General features: G+C 40.5%; 1 protein-coding gene across 4 annotated transcripts in view; it reads left to right on the top strand.

The window, feature by feature from the left end:
* Positions 1-15,075, top strand: part of SCFD1 (sec1 family domain containing 1) — a 74,792-nt gene that overhangs the window by 23,273 nt on the left and 36,444 nt on the right. For all 4 annotated transcript variants that reach the window (XR_013975428.1, XM_080932803.1, XM_080932804.1 and 1 more), the window contains exons 10-11: positions 1,319-1,418; positions 14,401-14,540. Coding sequence is in view for 3 of the 4 variants with exons in the window: in XM_080932803.1 (XP_080788929.1) it covers positions 1,319-1,418; positions 14,401-14,540 (240 nt within the window). In the remaining variant the exon portion in view is untranslated. The remainder of the gene's footprint in view (positions 1-1,318; positions 1,419-14,400; positions 14,541-15,075) is intronic.

Consider the following 15,075-nt stretch of genomic DNA (forward strand, 5'->3'; position numbering starts at 1 on the left):
CTAGAAATAACATTTACTTATTCATATACTTTATGAGGGCTTTCTAACTATGAGCTGCAGTCTAGTTCACACTGGCTTTGAGCTTGGTTGTTTGACCATACCAACTCTCACATCATCGTATGTCCTCCCGTGCTTGCCTTGCTGTTCTTAAGTATCTAAAAATGTGATCTCATCACATTATAACATTTTATCATAATTTATTGAATATATTTTGAGTTATTTTAAGTAACAGTTTGTTGGGTAGATGTTAAATATGTTTAAATCCAACCATAGACTAGTGGTTATCAACCATCTTGGTTCTCTGCCTACAGACATGCCGTGTTTAATAGTCTTAACCAGGTGTATACTTCTTAAATCTAGTGGTGTATATTGTAATATAGTTGGAAACATCTTGTAATGCTAAACTTACCATGCACAGAACAAACCATAATGAGCAAACTCCATAGCTTCAAATGTTAGTAGTGCCACAGTTAAGAAACCCTGCCATAAGCCATCTTCCTCCCTCTCCCCATACCCTGGGATAATGAGGCTGTAGTCGTAGTGACGTTATCACTGATACTTATCCTGGAGTCAGTGCATTATGAAGACCCACTGACCTATGCCTAGGGGTAAAGAGGGACTAATGTGCACAGGAGACCTGTATAGCTAACGTGACCAGGTAGAGGAGACTTGTGCAGGAGGCATGCACTGCATAACAGGATGCCTCTGGAGCACATCACTAGCACGTGGTAATACCTGACGAGCAGACCCTGTGCCTCCATTCTGCTCTTGACCTGAATCGTGATGCTGGAATCATAGTTGATGAAACGGCATATCCCCTGTCCACTAAGTGAGTAATTACTGCTGTGGCAAGTGTCTTCATTTTTCATAACATAATGGGATAGTTTTTTGATGCCTTCCCTACAAAGCTGCTTTCTTGAATTTGTGTTTATATTTGTAGGAAAAAAATGTAATTTTAGAATATGAAACTATCAAACATTTGGATAAATATATATGATTCTACTGTTTTCCCCAAATTAGGCAATACCTATTCCTTTTTTATTTTGTCAAAAAATCTGCACTGTATATCAGAGAAACAATTTCTTTTACTACAAAAATTATTCTGTAAATGTATTTCAATAGATCTATTCCTTTAATTCTTCTGAGACGTAAAATCTAGTGTTAAGTACTAGTTCATGATAACTGACTGTAGTAGAAATGTTGTTACATAGTTTTAATACCAGTTGTTCATACCAAATGATACACTGGAATGTACTAGAAAGCTTTAAATATGTACACTGCTGTCAAGTTTATATAATGTTTTAACATTCATTTGCAGCTTCCAAAGGCCCTTATTAGTCCTTGTCGACAGAAACATTGATTTGGCAACACCTTTACACCACACATGGACATATCAAGCGCTGGTACATGATGTCCTGGTAAGAGACTAAATATAGCACTTCTTACTGAACCATGATAAATTCCGTAGTTTCCTTAATTTTAACCTAACACTGTGGCTATAGACACAAAGTTAAGAGGAATAAAACTGAAAAATATGGATAAAATAATATTTGTAGCTGTGAATTTGTGGTCTTTAAATAAAGGGTAAATTCATGGTGTCATTGACAGTGATTGGAAGGAAGCAATGAAGGAAATAAATAAGCAGCCATACTTTTCATGCTTAGTAAGTAAAATTTAAAAATTGAAATAATTTCTCTTCGAAAGCAAAACTAATTTTTTTTCTTTTCTCTAGGATTCAAATAAACTTCATTTAATGGTAAAAAGGAAAACAGTAAAAACAGTATTTTCATATGTTATCTAATGTTTTCTGAAGTAATTTTAATTACACGATTAAAAATTTGGATATGTGTTCATACTCATCAGCTAAATGTTGATTTTGTAACGTATCGAAATAAAGCACAGCCCCAACCTTCAAAGGCAATGAAAAGAAAATATGTGCATTAATAACATCTTTCAGAATACTAGAAACATCACGGTAGTCTTCATTTTATAGACAGAAAAACTGAGAAGCAAGAGACTTTTCCAAGTGGAGAGGCTCTTTTGGTAATCCCAGTACTATGCAAACTGTGACAGGAAGATAACCTTGAGGTCATCGTAGCCTCTGGTGAAACCTGGCCTGAAAGACACTGCTGTAAAACAAGCATTCTGGTTGACTGACTTCCAGGATCACAACATATTATTTCCACAAAGATTATATATAATATCATGTGAAAAGGAAATAGGAGGCAGCAGATAGCTATTTAAGAGTTCGTCTCTTTAAAACCAAGACATTCTAAAGCATTTACATACGTGAATCATATTTAGAGATACTGGAAGAAACCTTAATTCTACATCCATAGAACCCTGTGCCAGTGACTGTAGGAAGAACGCCAAGGAAATACTAGCGAACAACCTTTCGGTACAGAAGCAAAAGGAACCAAAGAGAGCCCCAGAAATTAGCATGAAAGAATAGCTTAAGAGGCCAAATGAGAGGTGGGGTGAATGCATGGATATTTTAGACCTAGGCTTCAGCAGTGATAAAAAGACACAAGTACTGCTGTCTTCCTGAAGCTGCTTTCTAGGAAGAGACAGGCAGCAAAAAAAGGAACAAAACCTTCAGAAGGTAGAAAAGTATTGTAGAGTAAAATGCTGATGACTTGGACTGAGATTGTAAAACCAGACAGACCTCCCTTGTAAAGTGACAAGGAAGATGCAAAGGAGGTAAATTTTAAGTCGTGTAGCCACTGGGGACAGAATACTCTAGGTAGAAAGGTTTGGGTGTGTTTGGAGAATGGAAGTTCAGCACACTAGCCACAGTGAGGTGCATGGGGGTCAGAGAAGGAAGCAATATGGTACGGTGCATGGGCTCACGTCACATGCCAAAACGTTCAAATGAGTTTAAGGCAAATGAGAAGAAAAATACTTCCTTTTTTATCCTGACTAGAAAGTTGGGAGAGTTGCTATAAGGATATTGTGAGGTGTAAAAAATGAGAGAATTTGCCACATTTTTGTGAATCAATGGGAATAATCAAGAAATGGTGCAGGAGATAAGCAACAGTGAATCTTATAGACCTAAGCATTAACATTCGGACCATTCTTTGTTGTGGGGGCCTCATGACATTCTAAGATATTTGGCAACATCCCTGACCTTGATCAATCAGAGTTTCTTTTCACCACACCAAATGTATCCTGGGGAAATGTGGTAGACCAGGGTAATACTTGCCTCTGATTGAGAGCAGTTATTACTGACTAGTGAAGTGCGTTTCAAGACTAGAGTAGGTTTGGGGAGGAGGGGTAAGCCAGTTTGGAGATCACAAAAAGACAGTCCCAGGTCCAGAGCTGTGTAAAAGTAAAAGAAAATTATCTCATGCTGAAAGAGGTAGTCCTTTGGAGTTTAGTTAGAGAACAAAGCCAAAGGTGGTTAGAAAGATATTCAAAATGGCTTTTCTCAATGCCTGAGTTTCAGAGGTTGTGACAGCAGGATTTTCAGACCTGGGTACAAATGACAGATGAGATCTGGTGGCGGGGATAGGACGTACAGAATGGGTATGCTGAGCGTCTTAGTGGTCTCTAATCACGCTTCATCAGTAGCCCTCCGACTGTGTTGAGCGACCCAGAGGTCTTAGTGTCTGAGTAAAAGCGTGCCATTTAGGGATCATCTCTCCTGTTTGTGGTGGTCTGGAGGCTATCTAGAAAGCTGAGATATCTTGGGGTCCACCCTTTTCTCCTTCCTTCCTTTCTTTTTGTTGTTTTGTTAGTTTTGGTTTTCTTTTGTTTGTTTGTTTTTTGTTTTTGAGACAGGGTTTTCTGTGTCCCTGGCTGTCCTCAAACTCAGAGATGCACCTACCTCTGCTTAAAGGTATATGCCACCACCACTGAGCTAGGGTCCTTTCTGATTTCTACATATGAAGCATTATGTAGGAAATTTAAATACAAAATCCTGTACATATGGGAAGGAAGACATATGCAAAATTTCAACAGAAAAGATTAATGCAGAGTCCTTGCCAGAAGACAGGAGCATAGAACTGGCCTAGGCTAACACAGTCCCCCGTGATGACATCAGAGTGAGGAATGGGAGTTTTCATGCTGCTCAGCAGACTCACTCATCCCCCACTCTGTCAAGTTAGAACACACTCTGTATTGTCACTTCATTAGTAAAAGCTTAGGAGAAACAACATGGAGGCTCCCGGAGTCACTTTAGAGGCAGAGAGGACTAAGTGGCGGCTCAGGTATTTTCTCTTAAATCGTTTGCACATGATAGTTTGTAGCCTCAGAAAGGTTGGCTGTGATAAACCACACAAGGTTTCACGACCAACCTCTGCTAATTTTAATGCAGTTTTAAAATTTTATTTGTTGTTGAGTTTTGAGACACATTCCCACATAGTAGCCGAGGTTGATCTGGGACTCACCTCACAGTCCTTTGCTGTTGCTGTGACTTTTTTTTTCAAGCTCAGGGATGGTTTTATTACTTTAAAAAACAAACCTCTGGGGAATGTGGGTGGTAAGGCTTACAGTGTGCAGAGAAGAATTGAGAGGAGGAGAGGAATAAAGCCCTGCCGTGAGAATTAAGCTGTCATGCACTAGCCACTCGAGGGGAACCCATGTGTCAGCAAAACCTCCCTGACACCTGCTAGTATCCAAAGGGAGACAGAAGAGGAAAAGCCAAAACTGAGAAAGATAAAGGCGACCCAGCAGAACCTACAGCAGCTTAAAGGGGCCCTTATGTACTGGTAGTGGTGGTGGTTGTTTTTTAAAAAGCTAATTCCTTTGGAATTTTCAGTTTTCAGAAGTCTTCATAATTAATACCCTTTGTCTCCACAAGATGGAGTAAGACTTCTACTTTGGAAACAATGTTGACATTTGATATATATATATATATATATATATATATATACACACATCATTTATGTTGGTAAAAATTCTAAGCCATTGATTATCATTTCTATGTTAAATCTTGGAAAAAACTATGATAATCAAGACAGCTTTTCTGTATGTCAAAATGGCTAGTTTTAAATTTAAATGGAAAAGATACTCTTCAGATAAAAAACTTTGCAACACCCTTCTCCTTTTTTGAAACTATAAGAACCAATAAATGATGAGACAGTCAGTGACTTTCAATGTGTCCTAACTGTGGGTGGGCAGATGTGACTCTCCATTGAGGGAGAATGCTTATCCTTGGTTAGCAGTGAACAGGCTTCAGCTTGGTAACTTTTCTTTTTCTGAGCTTTGATCTCTAAATCTCAGAACTTTCCTGTACCTTAACACACCACTACTAATCTTAATTCCTGTGCTGTTTCCCTTCATAATCTAATTGTTCAGTGACCATCTTCTATCCCTGCTTTGAGACGTGATGTTTCTGGACAGCCCTGCTGGGGAACTCACAGCAGTCCTGCCTCGGCTTCCTAAGTGCTGGATTTCAGGCCTGAGCCACCTGCTTATCTCATTATACCCTTGTTCTCCCCACTCGTCATCATTGACCCACGTTTTGTGGTTCTGATGCAATACTTTATAATCAGTGTACTATCATCTGCCAATGTAAATCTAGGTTTTTTTCTAGTAGTCATACTAAAAAGGTTTAAAAGGAACAGATGAAATTTGTTTTAGTACTATTTAATACTCTAATATATGAATTTTAGCTCAACACAATTAATTTATGACATTAATATTTTATATGCCTCCTTTATAAATGTGGTTCTATTAATTCAGAGTGTTTTTTTAATTAGATCACATCTCAGTTTAGAGTAGCTACCTTCCAGGTATTTAATTACTACTAATGACAGTAGAATTGAACAGTGTAGTTCTTAATCATAAGGCTTAAAATCTTTACCAGTTTTAAGATCGAAGAAAACATTGAATGAAGTTGTCAAATACTTTCATATTGCTAGTGATGTATCCATAGCATAGATTCCACCCAGCTCACAGATCCTAGGGTTGTGAAGAAACTCTAAATAAGAGTGAGCAAGCTTTCTAGAAACATTGCTGATGCAGGATTCTGAACTAAAATAAAATACATCATGTGTACCAGTCTATCAACATTCAGATCTTAGTGGTTTAAAATTCTTAATTCCTGTGGTATTTGTGCTCTTGCCCCATCTGTATGGTCAGGGCAGCTTTGTTTGCATGCGTACAGAGAATTAGGATCATGAAACCATCTCAGTCCATACTTTCATATCACTATTAGATTTATTTAAGGCACATTTCAAGTAAAAACAGAATCAAAATATAGGTTGTGTGTCAGTGGTAGAGTGTGCTTTTTAGAATGAGTGACCTTTGCTTCACTTCCTAGTACCACATTCCTCTCATACTGCCGCGTAGCAGTCATTCAGCCTCCCTGATTTATGCATAAGACCTTACGCATTTAGCTTTCATATGGACAGGGGAAATGTAAAGTACTTGCTGCACAAGCATGAGGACCTGAGTTTTGATACCCAGCACCCACATTCATGCCTTAGCAATCTGCAAAACAGTTAACAGTGGTAGTTGTTTGGTTTTGTGAAATACTGAATTTTTATATTTGAGATAATATCAAATAATTATAGTCATCCATTTTGATATTTACATTATGACATCTTTGTTCTATCATATTGGCCAGCGAATCATCTTAATGTGACCCCTATTAGTCTTCAATAGCTCCCTTGTTTTCAGTCATTAACATTTTCTCCTGGTTCATTATGGCCATTTTCTGTCTCAAGCCTAGAAGCAGCCTGTAGTTGATTGTTAAGGCAAAACCTGATTGGACAGTAGAAAGTGGAGGTGGGGGGAATCTAGGAAAGTAGAAGAGGTGGAGATTCAAGAGGAACCAAGATGGAAGTGGGCGTGGATGTTTTTCTCAGTGCATCCCTAGATTGGTCAGGTTGTTGTGATTATTTCTAAAGGTTTCTATGGGTCTATCTATCTTATCTAAATGGGCAGTTTATATCTTTGTCCAGTGGTTGCAAGTTTATTGTCTAAAGAGTTTGTGGGTTGAGAATTTAACATATAAACCTGTTTGATAAGTTAATGACTGTGGAGTCATGGAGTAAAGTGAGTGAAAATAACACACAGGTGCGGGTGGAGTAAACAGTGCCTGAGTTCTTTTTTTTTTTTAATTTTTAAATGACTTTTATTAAATCCTTACAAAACAATACAAAATCCTGGCGTTGACAGTTGGTGGGAAAGGAGTCAGGAGGTCAGTTCACCTGATACGATGGAGTCGAAAGTACTTGCATGTCCTCCACTCTACAACAGGTCTTTTAGATTTCAGCATGCTTTGTGGCCAAGCCACCCCAGGATCCTGTCTCATTCACAGTTAAGGGGTCTGCCCTGCCTCCAGGTAGGGCTTGGAGGGACCAAGGAAATCACAGCCCTGCCAAGGGGTGGTGGGGTGAGTGCTGCTCACTGCCTAGTCAGGTTGCTTCAGGAACTTGCAAGGGGGCTGAATCCTCAGGTGCCCAACAGCTGAGCCATACTGATGGGTGAGAACTCGGCTGCCTAGGAGCCCCCCACCCTCCAGGGGTTCTATGGAAATGTGTTCACAGAGGCAGGTGGGGCAGTGGGGCAGGACTGGAAAAGGCATGTCACCTCCACTGTGACGATTCTATGAGACTACGGAGGAGGGTAGAGGATGCTGGGCAGTGGGTGTCCCAGGCCCCCACCCACCAGACCCCGACATTCAAGTATTCTTCAAGAACAGGGAAGCAAGTCAAATATTTCTTTAAAAAAAAAAAGCCTAAACTAAATCCTGACCAAGGGTTTTTGAGGCCAGGGGCTGCCCTGTAGACACCTGAGCAGTTGCAGGGCAGGGTGGCCTGGCCCCTGGCAGCCGCCCCCGACCAGCAGGGCCATGGAGAAAATGGGAACTTGTATTGCATAGTAGTTCGGCTAGGAATAGTCTACAGGCCTTGGGCAGTTAGGTCTGGGCACTGCAGGGCTACCGAATCCCTTCCCAGCCTCCCTTGGATGTCCAGAGGGAGACCAAGGCAGCTTTGATCCTTTCCTGAAAGCAGGAACACCTGAGCCATTTCCCTTTGGGGGCAGAGGGAAGGTGAGAAAGCCCTGGGTATGGCCTTAGCTCAGTAACACAAGTAGTTGGGAGTGCTTAAGAAATCTAGTCCCAGGGGGCAGGACATGGTTGTGGTCAGGCTGAGCCCTGAGAAGGGGCACTCAGGTGCTCAGGTGGGGAGACATGTGGGGACCCTGTTTGTTGATGTGAGCCATATCCAGCCCCTCTCCTGCCTTAGTGGAGCTAGCTGGGTCCCCTCCAGCTCTACAACCCCTGGAAGCGGGATTGAGAGCAGTAGGCCTCTCCCAGGGCAAGGAGCTAAGCAGCCTGGGAGGGGTTTCTGATTGTCAACCCTCCAAGGGACACTGCAGGTGGGTGATAGGGACTAGGGGTCAATCAAGTGCACTGTCCCCATCCACCTGCCCCCCAGAGATCTCTATCCAAGACAGGGAGCCTCACCACCACCCCAGACCCAAGGGTGCTCTGGTGGGGAGAGGCAAACCTCCTCTGTGCTCACCAGGGGAGCCTGTCTCTGACAATACTGAGGGCTGGGTAGAGGTGTGGGGTGCTGACCCTGCAGGATCCCCAGCCCTGGAAGACAGTAGAGTGGCTGGAGTGGGTGGGGACGCAGGTGGCAAGACCTTCACAGTTTCACAGTTGACAGGTGAGCATCGTAGGGTACAGGCTAAGTGGCCTGAGCCCTCCACCCTCCTCCGGGGCACTTGCTTTCGATACGGCAAAAGAAAAACAAACAAAACAAAGCCAAGTGGGCAGGGGCAGGGTGAGGACAGGGAGAAGACACCCCCCCAACAGGACCCAGCAGGGCTGACACCTGGGATGGCAAGGGGTGGGTTGTCCAGGTCCCTAGCCTTCAGGCCCTAAAGGGCAGGGGCATATGTACAAGGGGCTAGTGGGGATCACACGTGCTTCCCCCACGAGCACCACAGGGGTGGCCGACAGGCTAGCCCTCTGGCGCCGCTGGGCCAGCTTGGACTGGGAGGGTGGGGACAGCTGCAGGCAGCGTGAGGTTGCTCTGATGACCACAGGCTGGTCCTGCCCAGCGTCCTCCTCGCACTGAGCCAGCTGCCGGTTCATGGCGATGGCCTCAGCTGCAAAGGACGTGAGGTCTTTGGCACAGCTGTTCCTCTGCAGAACCAAGGATGTCGGTAGAATGTTTTCTGGTGCACACCCCTGCACCCAGAGGTGCTGCAGGACTTGGGCACAGTGCCTGAGTTCTTAGAGGAGCTGCTAAGTTAGAAATACCCTGCAGTGCCATGTGGCCCCATGGGAGCTGGCATTAGCATGGGATAAAAGGTTATCATTTATTTAATATTTGTTGCAACAGCAGCCATTTCTCCAGAAGCCATGATTCCTTTGGATGATAGATAGCACTTAAAGAGCACTGTACCATGTGCTGGGTCTGTTACTTCTGTTACTTCTTTGATTGTAGATATTTTCAGTACTGAGAGACATCTTAAAGTGTTCCTCATTTTCTGAGAGTAAAGCATATATTTTGTTATGACTTAACTGTAGTAATATGAAAATTGTAACTTTACATTAGGCAACCATTGGTTTTGTGTACAATTTAAAAGCATCAGTATGGCCTATGTTTTCACTTCGCTCTTGTGTGTTATAATCCTTCTTTTGCTTGAGTTTTATTTGACAGCTTGATTTCAGCCAAAGAAACTTTATATGGCTTTTATAAAACTAATTATATGGATTTAAGTTATAAAACAACGTGAAATCTGAGAAATAACATATTCCTAGATCATCATGCTGATATGTTTTCTCTGCTTAACCAAGAGAAGAGTGTGGTTATAGATACAGATTTATATAATTTGGGTTAAGTTTTAGATACCAAGTTCTAAGCAAAAGGCAGTTTGCACATTTATACAGTTGAGAATACCCTCATTGTAATGAGTTTTGGGAAAGAACTTTGAATTTGGGTTTTTTTTTTTTTTTTTTTTTTTTTTTTTTTTTTTTTTTTTAGATAATGCTTTAATTTGTCAAAAATCAGTGAAAGCTGTTGTAGATGTTGGCATTAGACTGTGTTTGCCTATGGATTCATTTTTATGGAAAACATCTCTTTTCACTGCCTTTGGAAAAAATGACGAAACTTAGTCTTTAATTAATCTTGTCTGAAAGAAGTGATTATAATTTGCAGGAGAGACTTTCCCAACTCTGGATGCAAATTTTCACAGTTTTTCTATTTTCTTTCTCACTGATGGTACTTCAGACCCCACACTACCTATCTCTCAGATGAGCTTTGCTATAGAAGAGTTGAGTTCCTAGGGTGGTAAGACAGGGTAGTGCATTTCTTCTGTCTGAATGTGCAGGGCCGGGATAGGAGCAGATCCTGGAGAGATTAGAGAACTCATAGATGGTACCTTGCATACCTGTGCTGTTTCTACCTCCATCCTTATCCAGAACTTTCTGTGTGTATTTACCATTGCTTAATATAAGGATCACTTAGTGGGAGCTACTCTCGTTAGTATGAAAACTTGAGTTGTTGACACTTTACTTTTGGCTCCTAAATACATAGTCAATAAATGAGCTGTTCCATTATGACCATAACAGCATTTGTAATTAAAAAAGTTGTAAATTCTTGACCAAATGGGAATTATTTATATTCTGCTTTGCTTTGTCATGTATGAATATACATCTTAGCTCAGAGTAAGTATGTATCATCTGCTATTCCAAGTACTCTTGTTTGTTTACATTAGCTGTCTTTGTCTGCATAGTTATATTTGCTGTAGCTTGTGAAAAGAGAACAAGATTGCTGAAGACAGTTTTTTTTTTGTTTTTTTTTAAAGCACTTCCCTGTGGGCTTTATTTATATCTGGTCAGAGGCACCATTGTCCAGCCTTTCCAATCTGTCAGATGGCAACATTGTAACTTCTATTGTGCTATAAACCATTTGTATTGTTTTTTATTGGTGTCTAAATGTTGTCTCTTTTATATGATTGAGCAGAGCACAAATTGTTCTATCTTCCCAGTTTTTAAGATCAAAATTAACTTTTTATTTGGTATTACATAAACAGTGGAAATTTCTATTATGTTATTTCTCAGAACTCTTGGCATCTTTCATTCCTTGGTCATTTTGTGTTTTGAGTACTCTGTCAATACTCAGTAAAAGTATGCTCTCCTATTTTTAGAGCAGCCCTTTCCTAACAAGTTACTTGTATTTGAATGAGCTGTGTCATCACCATGGAAATAGTACATCACTAGAAATCTAGTCAATGAAGCTTAGCTATTTAAAGTTGTTTCCCTTCTTTGTCTTTTGTTTCATTAGGTAACTTGAAAGCCAGGATTCTCAGATACAACCTCAGTGACTCTTCATTGTTTAAAGTGCTTTCACAACTGTGCTGGTTTTTTACCTTCCTCCTGTGTGGATTGCTTTTGTGCAAAGTGAAGATTAGATATTAAAATAGGATACTGAGAAGAATTGAAACCAGTCACTAGTGTACTTCAACTGTGATGCAGAGTTTTTAGAACTATATTAGAGGTTAAATTAAATTTATTCTTTTGAGTTTTTTTATTTTGTGTTTTTGAGACAGGGTTTCTATGTATAGACCTAACTGTTCTATCAATCATAGACTAGGCTAGCCTTGAACTCACCTTGAACTCACAGAAATCCATCTGCCTTTGCTTCCTGAGTTCTAGGTTTAAAGGAGTGTGCCACCACACTCGGCCAACAGTTTATTCTTATTTGTCATACTGGACATTTATTGTCACACTTGCTAGCTTTTATCTATACTAAAGATTCTGATTCCAAGAGGCCGTGCTGTGTGGTAAAGTTAGCACAATACTTGTGCACAGGGATTCTAAAGAAATAGAATTCTATTTCTATATTCACATTCTATAGATCCTTGGGCACCAAAGTCAACTCATTTCTTCTTTGAAATGCAAGTGGTATTAATTTTTCTAATGGTTATGGTAAGGATAGCTAACGGATGCTGTCCCAAGAACAGTACTCTCTCCACACAAGCAAGCTCTTGAGTGGTGATGGACTTTGTGTAGCAGTAAGAGAAAGCTGCTTTGTTGGTTCTGTGATTCATTTGAGAGAAAGTAGAAATGTAGAGAGTTTAACATCTTTATCTGAAGGCTGCTAGTAGAAGATTGGCTTCTAGGCAGCTAGGGTGAGGGTCTTATAGCCCACACCCACAGTGACACACCAATTCTTCCAGGGCCACACCTTCAATCATGCCACTTCCTGGACCAAATATCTCTGAACCAAGATGATTGCTTCACAGGTAGACCTGAAATTTCTTTTCTTGCTCAGCATTCTGTTTATCACCGTCAAACAGCCATATTTTATCTTATCCCCTCATCCCATCCAACTCAAGGGATTTATTTGACTCATGGTTTGAGGGGATAAGATAAAGAGTACTTTTAGGAAGGAAAGGTGAAAGGACCAGATCCTATTGGGACATTTGCTTGCCGTATCATTTCAGCATTTAGGAAACAGGAATTAGAGCTGTGACCCCTGGTGGACCCAGTTTCTTCAGCATCTTATCCTATTTTTTTTCTTTATAAAATAATTTTAATATTGGGCAAAGTATATTATGATTCAATTGTATAGTAAATCCAACTTTCATTTTTTTGTACATTTTGATTAAGTTATATAATTTAATATATAAAGAGCAGAGGGCTATTGCATTTTTAAACTACCTTTTAATATAAAATTTGTTATTTTGTGTTGTTTTTTTTTCCTTTTAAACTTTTTTTTGGGATATTTTCTGTATTTACATTTCAAATGTTATCCCCTTCCCCCCCACTCCCATACTCCTTCTTCCTCCCCTTGCTTCCATGAAGGTACTTCCTCTCCCAACCACCCTTTCTACCTCAGCGCCTTGGCATTCCCCTACACTGGGAAAACATGCCTTCAATGGACCAAAGGCCTCTTGTCCCATTGATACCAGACAATGCTATCCTCTACTACATATGCAACTGGAGCCATGGGTCTCTCCTTGTAAACTCATTGGTTGGTTTTTTTAGTCCCTGGGAGCTCTGAAGGATTTGGTTGGTTGATAATGTTGTTCTTCCCTTGGGGTTGCAGACCCTTTCAGCTCCTTTAGTCCTTTCTCTAGCTTCTTCATTGGGGTCCCAGTATTCCAAACTTTTTGGGCTCGTATCCGCTTATCAGTGAGTGCATATCATGTGTGTTCTTTTGTGACTGGATTACCTCACTCAGGATGATAGCTTTAAGTTCCATCTGTTTGCCTGGGAATTTCATGAAGTCATTGTTTCTAAGAGCTGAGTAGTACTCCATTGTGTAAATGTACCACAATTTCTGTATCCATTCTTCTTGTTGAAGGACATCTGGCTCCTTTCTAGCTTCTGGCTATTATAAATAAGGCTGCCTTGAACATGGTGTTGCATATGTGCTTGTTATATGTTGGAGCGACTTTTGGGTATAAGAGCAGGAGTGGTACAGCTGCGTCCTCAGGTAGTACGATGTCCAATTTTCTGAGGAACTGCCAGACTGATTTCCAGCATGGTTGCACCAGCCTGCAATTCCAGCAAGAATGGAGGAGTGTTTCTCTTTCTCCACATCCTCGCCAGCATCTGCTATCACCTAAGGTTTTGGTCTTAGCCATTCATTCTGGCTGGTGTGAGGTAGAATCTCAGGGCTGGACCCATTTTCTTCAGCATCTTATCCTTATCTCCGAGATGTTTTGCACCACTAGCTGAGGAGCGAGCATTCAGGAATTCGAACTAGGGGACATTTTACATTAAATCATGTTTCATTTTTTAAACTCAACTTAATATCTCTTGACTTCCCTGAACAAAGTTGATCCTAGAGTGTGAAAGAAACCATGAGTATAGTGAGAAAAAGCAAAGGAAGAATAGGGGTTTACTTTATTTTTACCTGTTCTTTGTGTTTGGGTTTTGAGAAAGAAAAATCCCAAAGCAAAGCAATTAAATTAAGCTTCAGCCTCACATGAGTAAAATTAGCCAAGCAAAGACAGGTAGCCACTGCTAGTCTGACCCATGCTTAGAATTTATGTGAACAGAAGTGCTGTTAGTCTTATGTTTTAACCTTTTAAAAATAATCATAACTATTGAAAAAGATAGCCATCATCATAAAAGCATATTCAAAGGGATGGGATGCTCTGAAATGTGGTAGTAAATGATAAAAGAGATACAGAGTACACGCTTGCGCTATGATAAAGGTGTTGCCTATAAAGAAATGTATGTTTTCTAGGAGAAACAATACGATTTCTCTCTGTGTGAATTTGAAGTGTTAAATACTTTCATTATAATTCTGCACAATGAGAGCCCATTATGAGTATCGGAGGGTTGGAAGGGCACCTGTTCAGCATTAGTGTGTGTTGTGCTTGGAAGTACTAGAAAAGTACCGATTATTTTCCTTGTCCAGGAAATACGGCTCTTAAGCTGAGAAAGCAGTTATTTTAAACAAGTTTACTGTTCCCTAGGATTTCCACTTAAACAGAGTAAATTTGGAAGAATCTACAGGAATGGAAAATTCTCCAGCTGGTGCTAGACCAAAGAGGAAAAACAAGAAGTCTTACGATTTAACTCCAGTTGATAAGTTTTGGCAGAAACATAAAGGAAGGTAAATGAGAAAATATCAGTAATTAAAAGATTTATCCTTGAAACAGAACTGAAGTGCCACCTGACCTAAGACACAGCACAAAGGTTATTGAGTGACCTACCCATGAGTGACAGCTCTAATAAATCAGACACAGATGAGTGTCAGGATTGCTCCGTTCCCTCCTGACTCCTCCAGCTTCATCTCTTCAGAAGCTCAACCTGAAGGCTGCACAATCTTTCTCACCACTGTTGCTGGCTCCATGGGCCTGTCTTTCATTTAGTGTTTGACAGAAAAACTTTGGGGTCGTATTTTTCCTTTTTGTTGCATGTTGTCACTAATACAAATCCCATATTTTATATCTTGGGAGGCAGAACCTGTGACTAAAGACCAGAGATTTATTCAGTCATCAAAAACAATGAGTGAGAAGATTAGTGTTTGCCACATAATGTTATAGACCAGTGTGGACATCCCATTGCTGTGTCCTTTTATGTACCTGATGGGGTCAGTAACTGTTGTATCTAGTTGCCATTTATCCAGAAAAATCATTCTAAACAAT

The sequence above is a fragment of the Micromys minutus genome (genome assembly GCF_963924665.1).
Source record: "Micromys minutus genome assembly, chromosome: 1".
Taxonomy (NCBI): domain Eukaryota; kingdom Metazoa; phylum Chordata; class Mammalia; order Rodentia; family Muridae; genus Micromys; species Micromys minutus.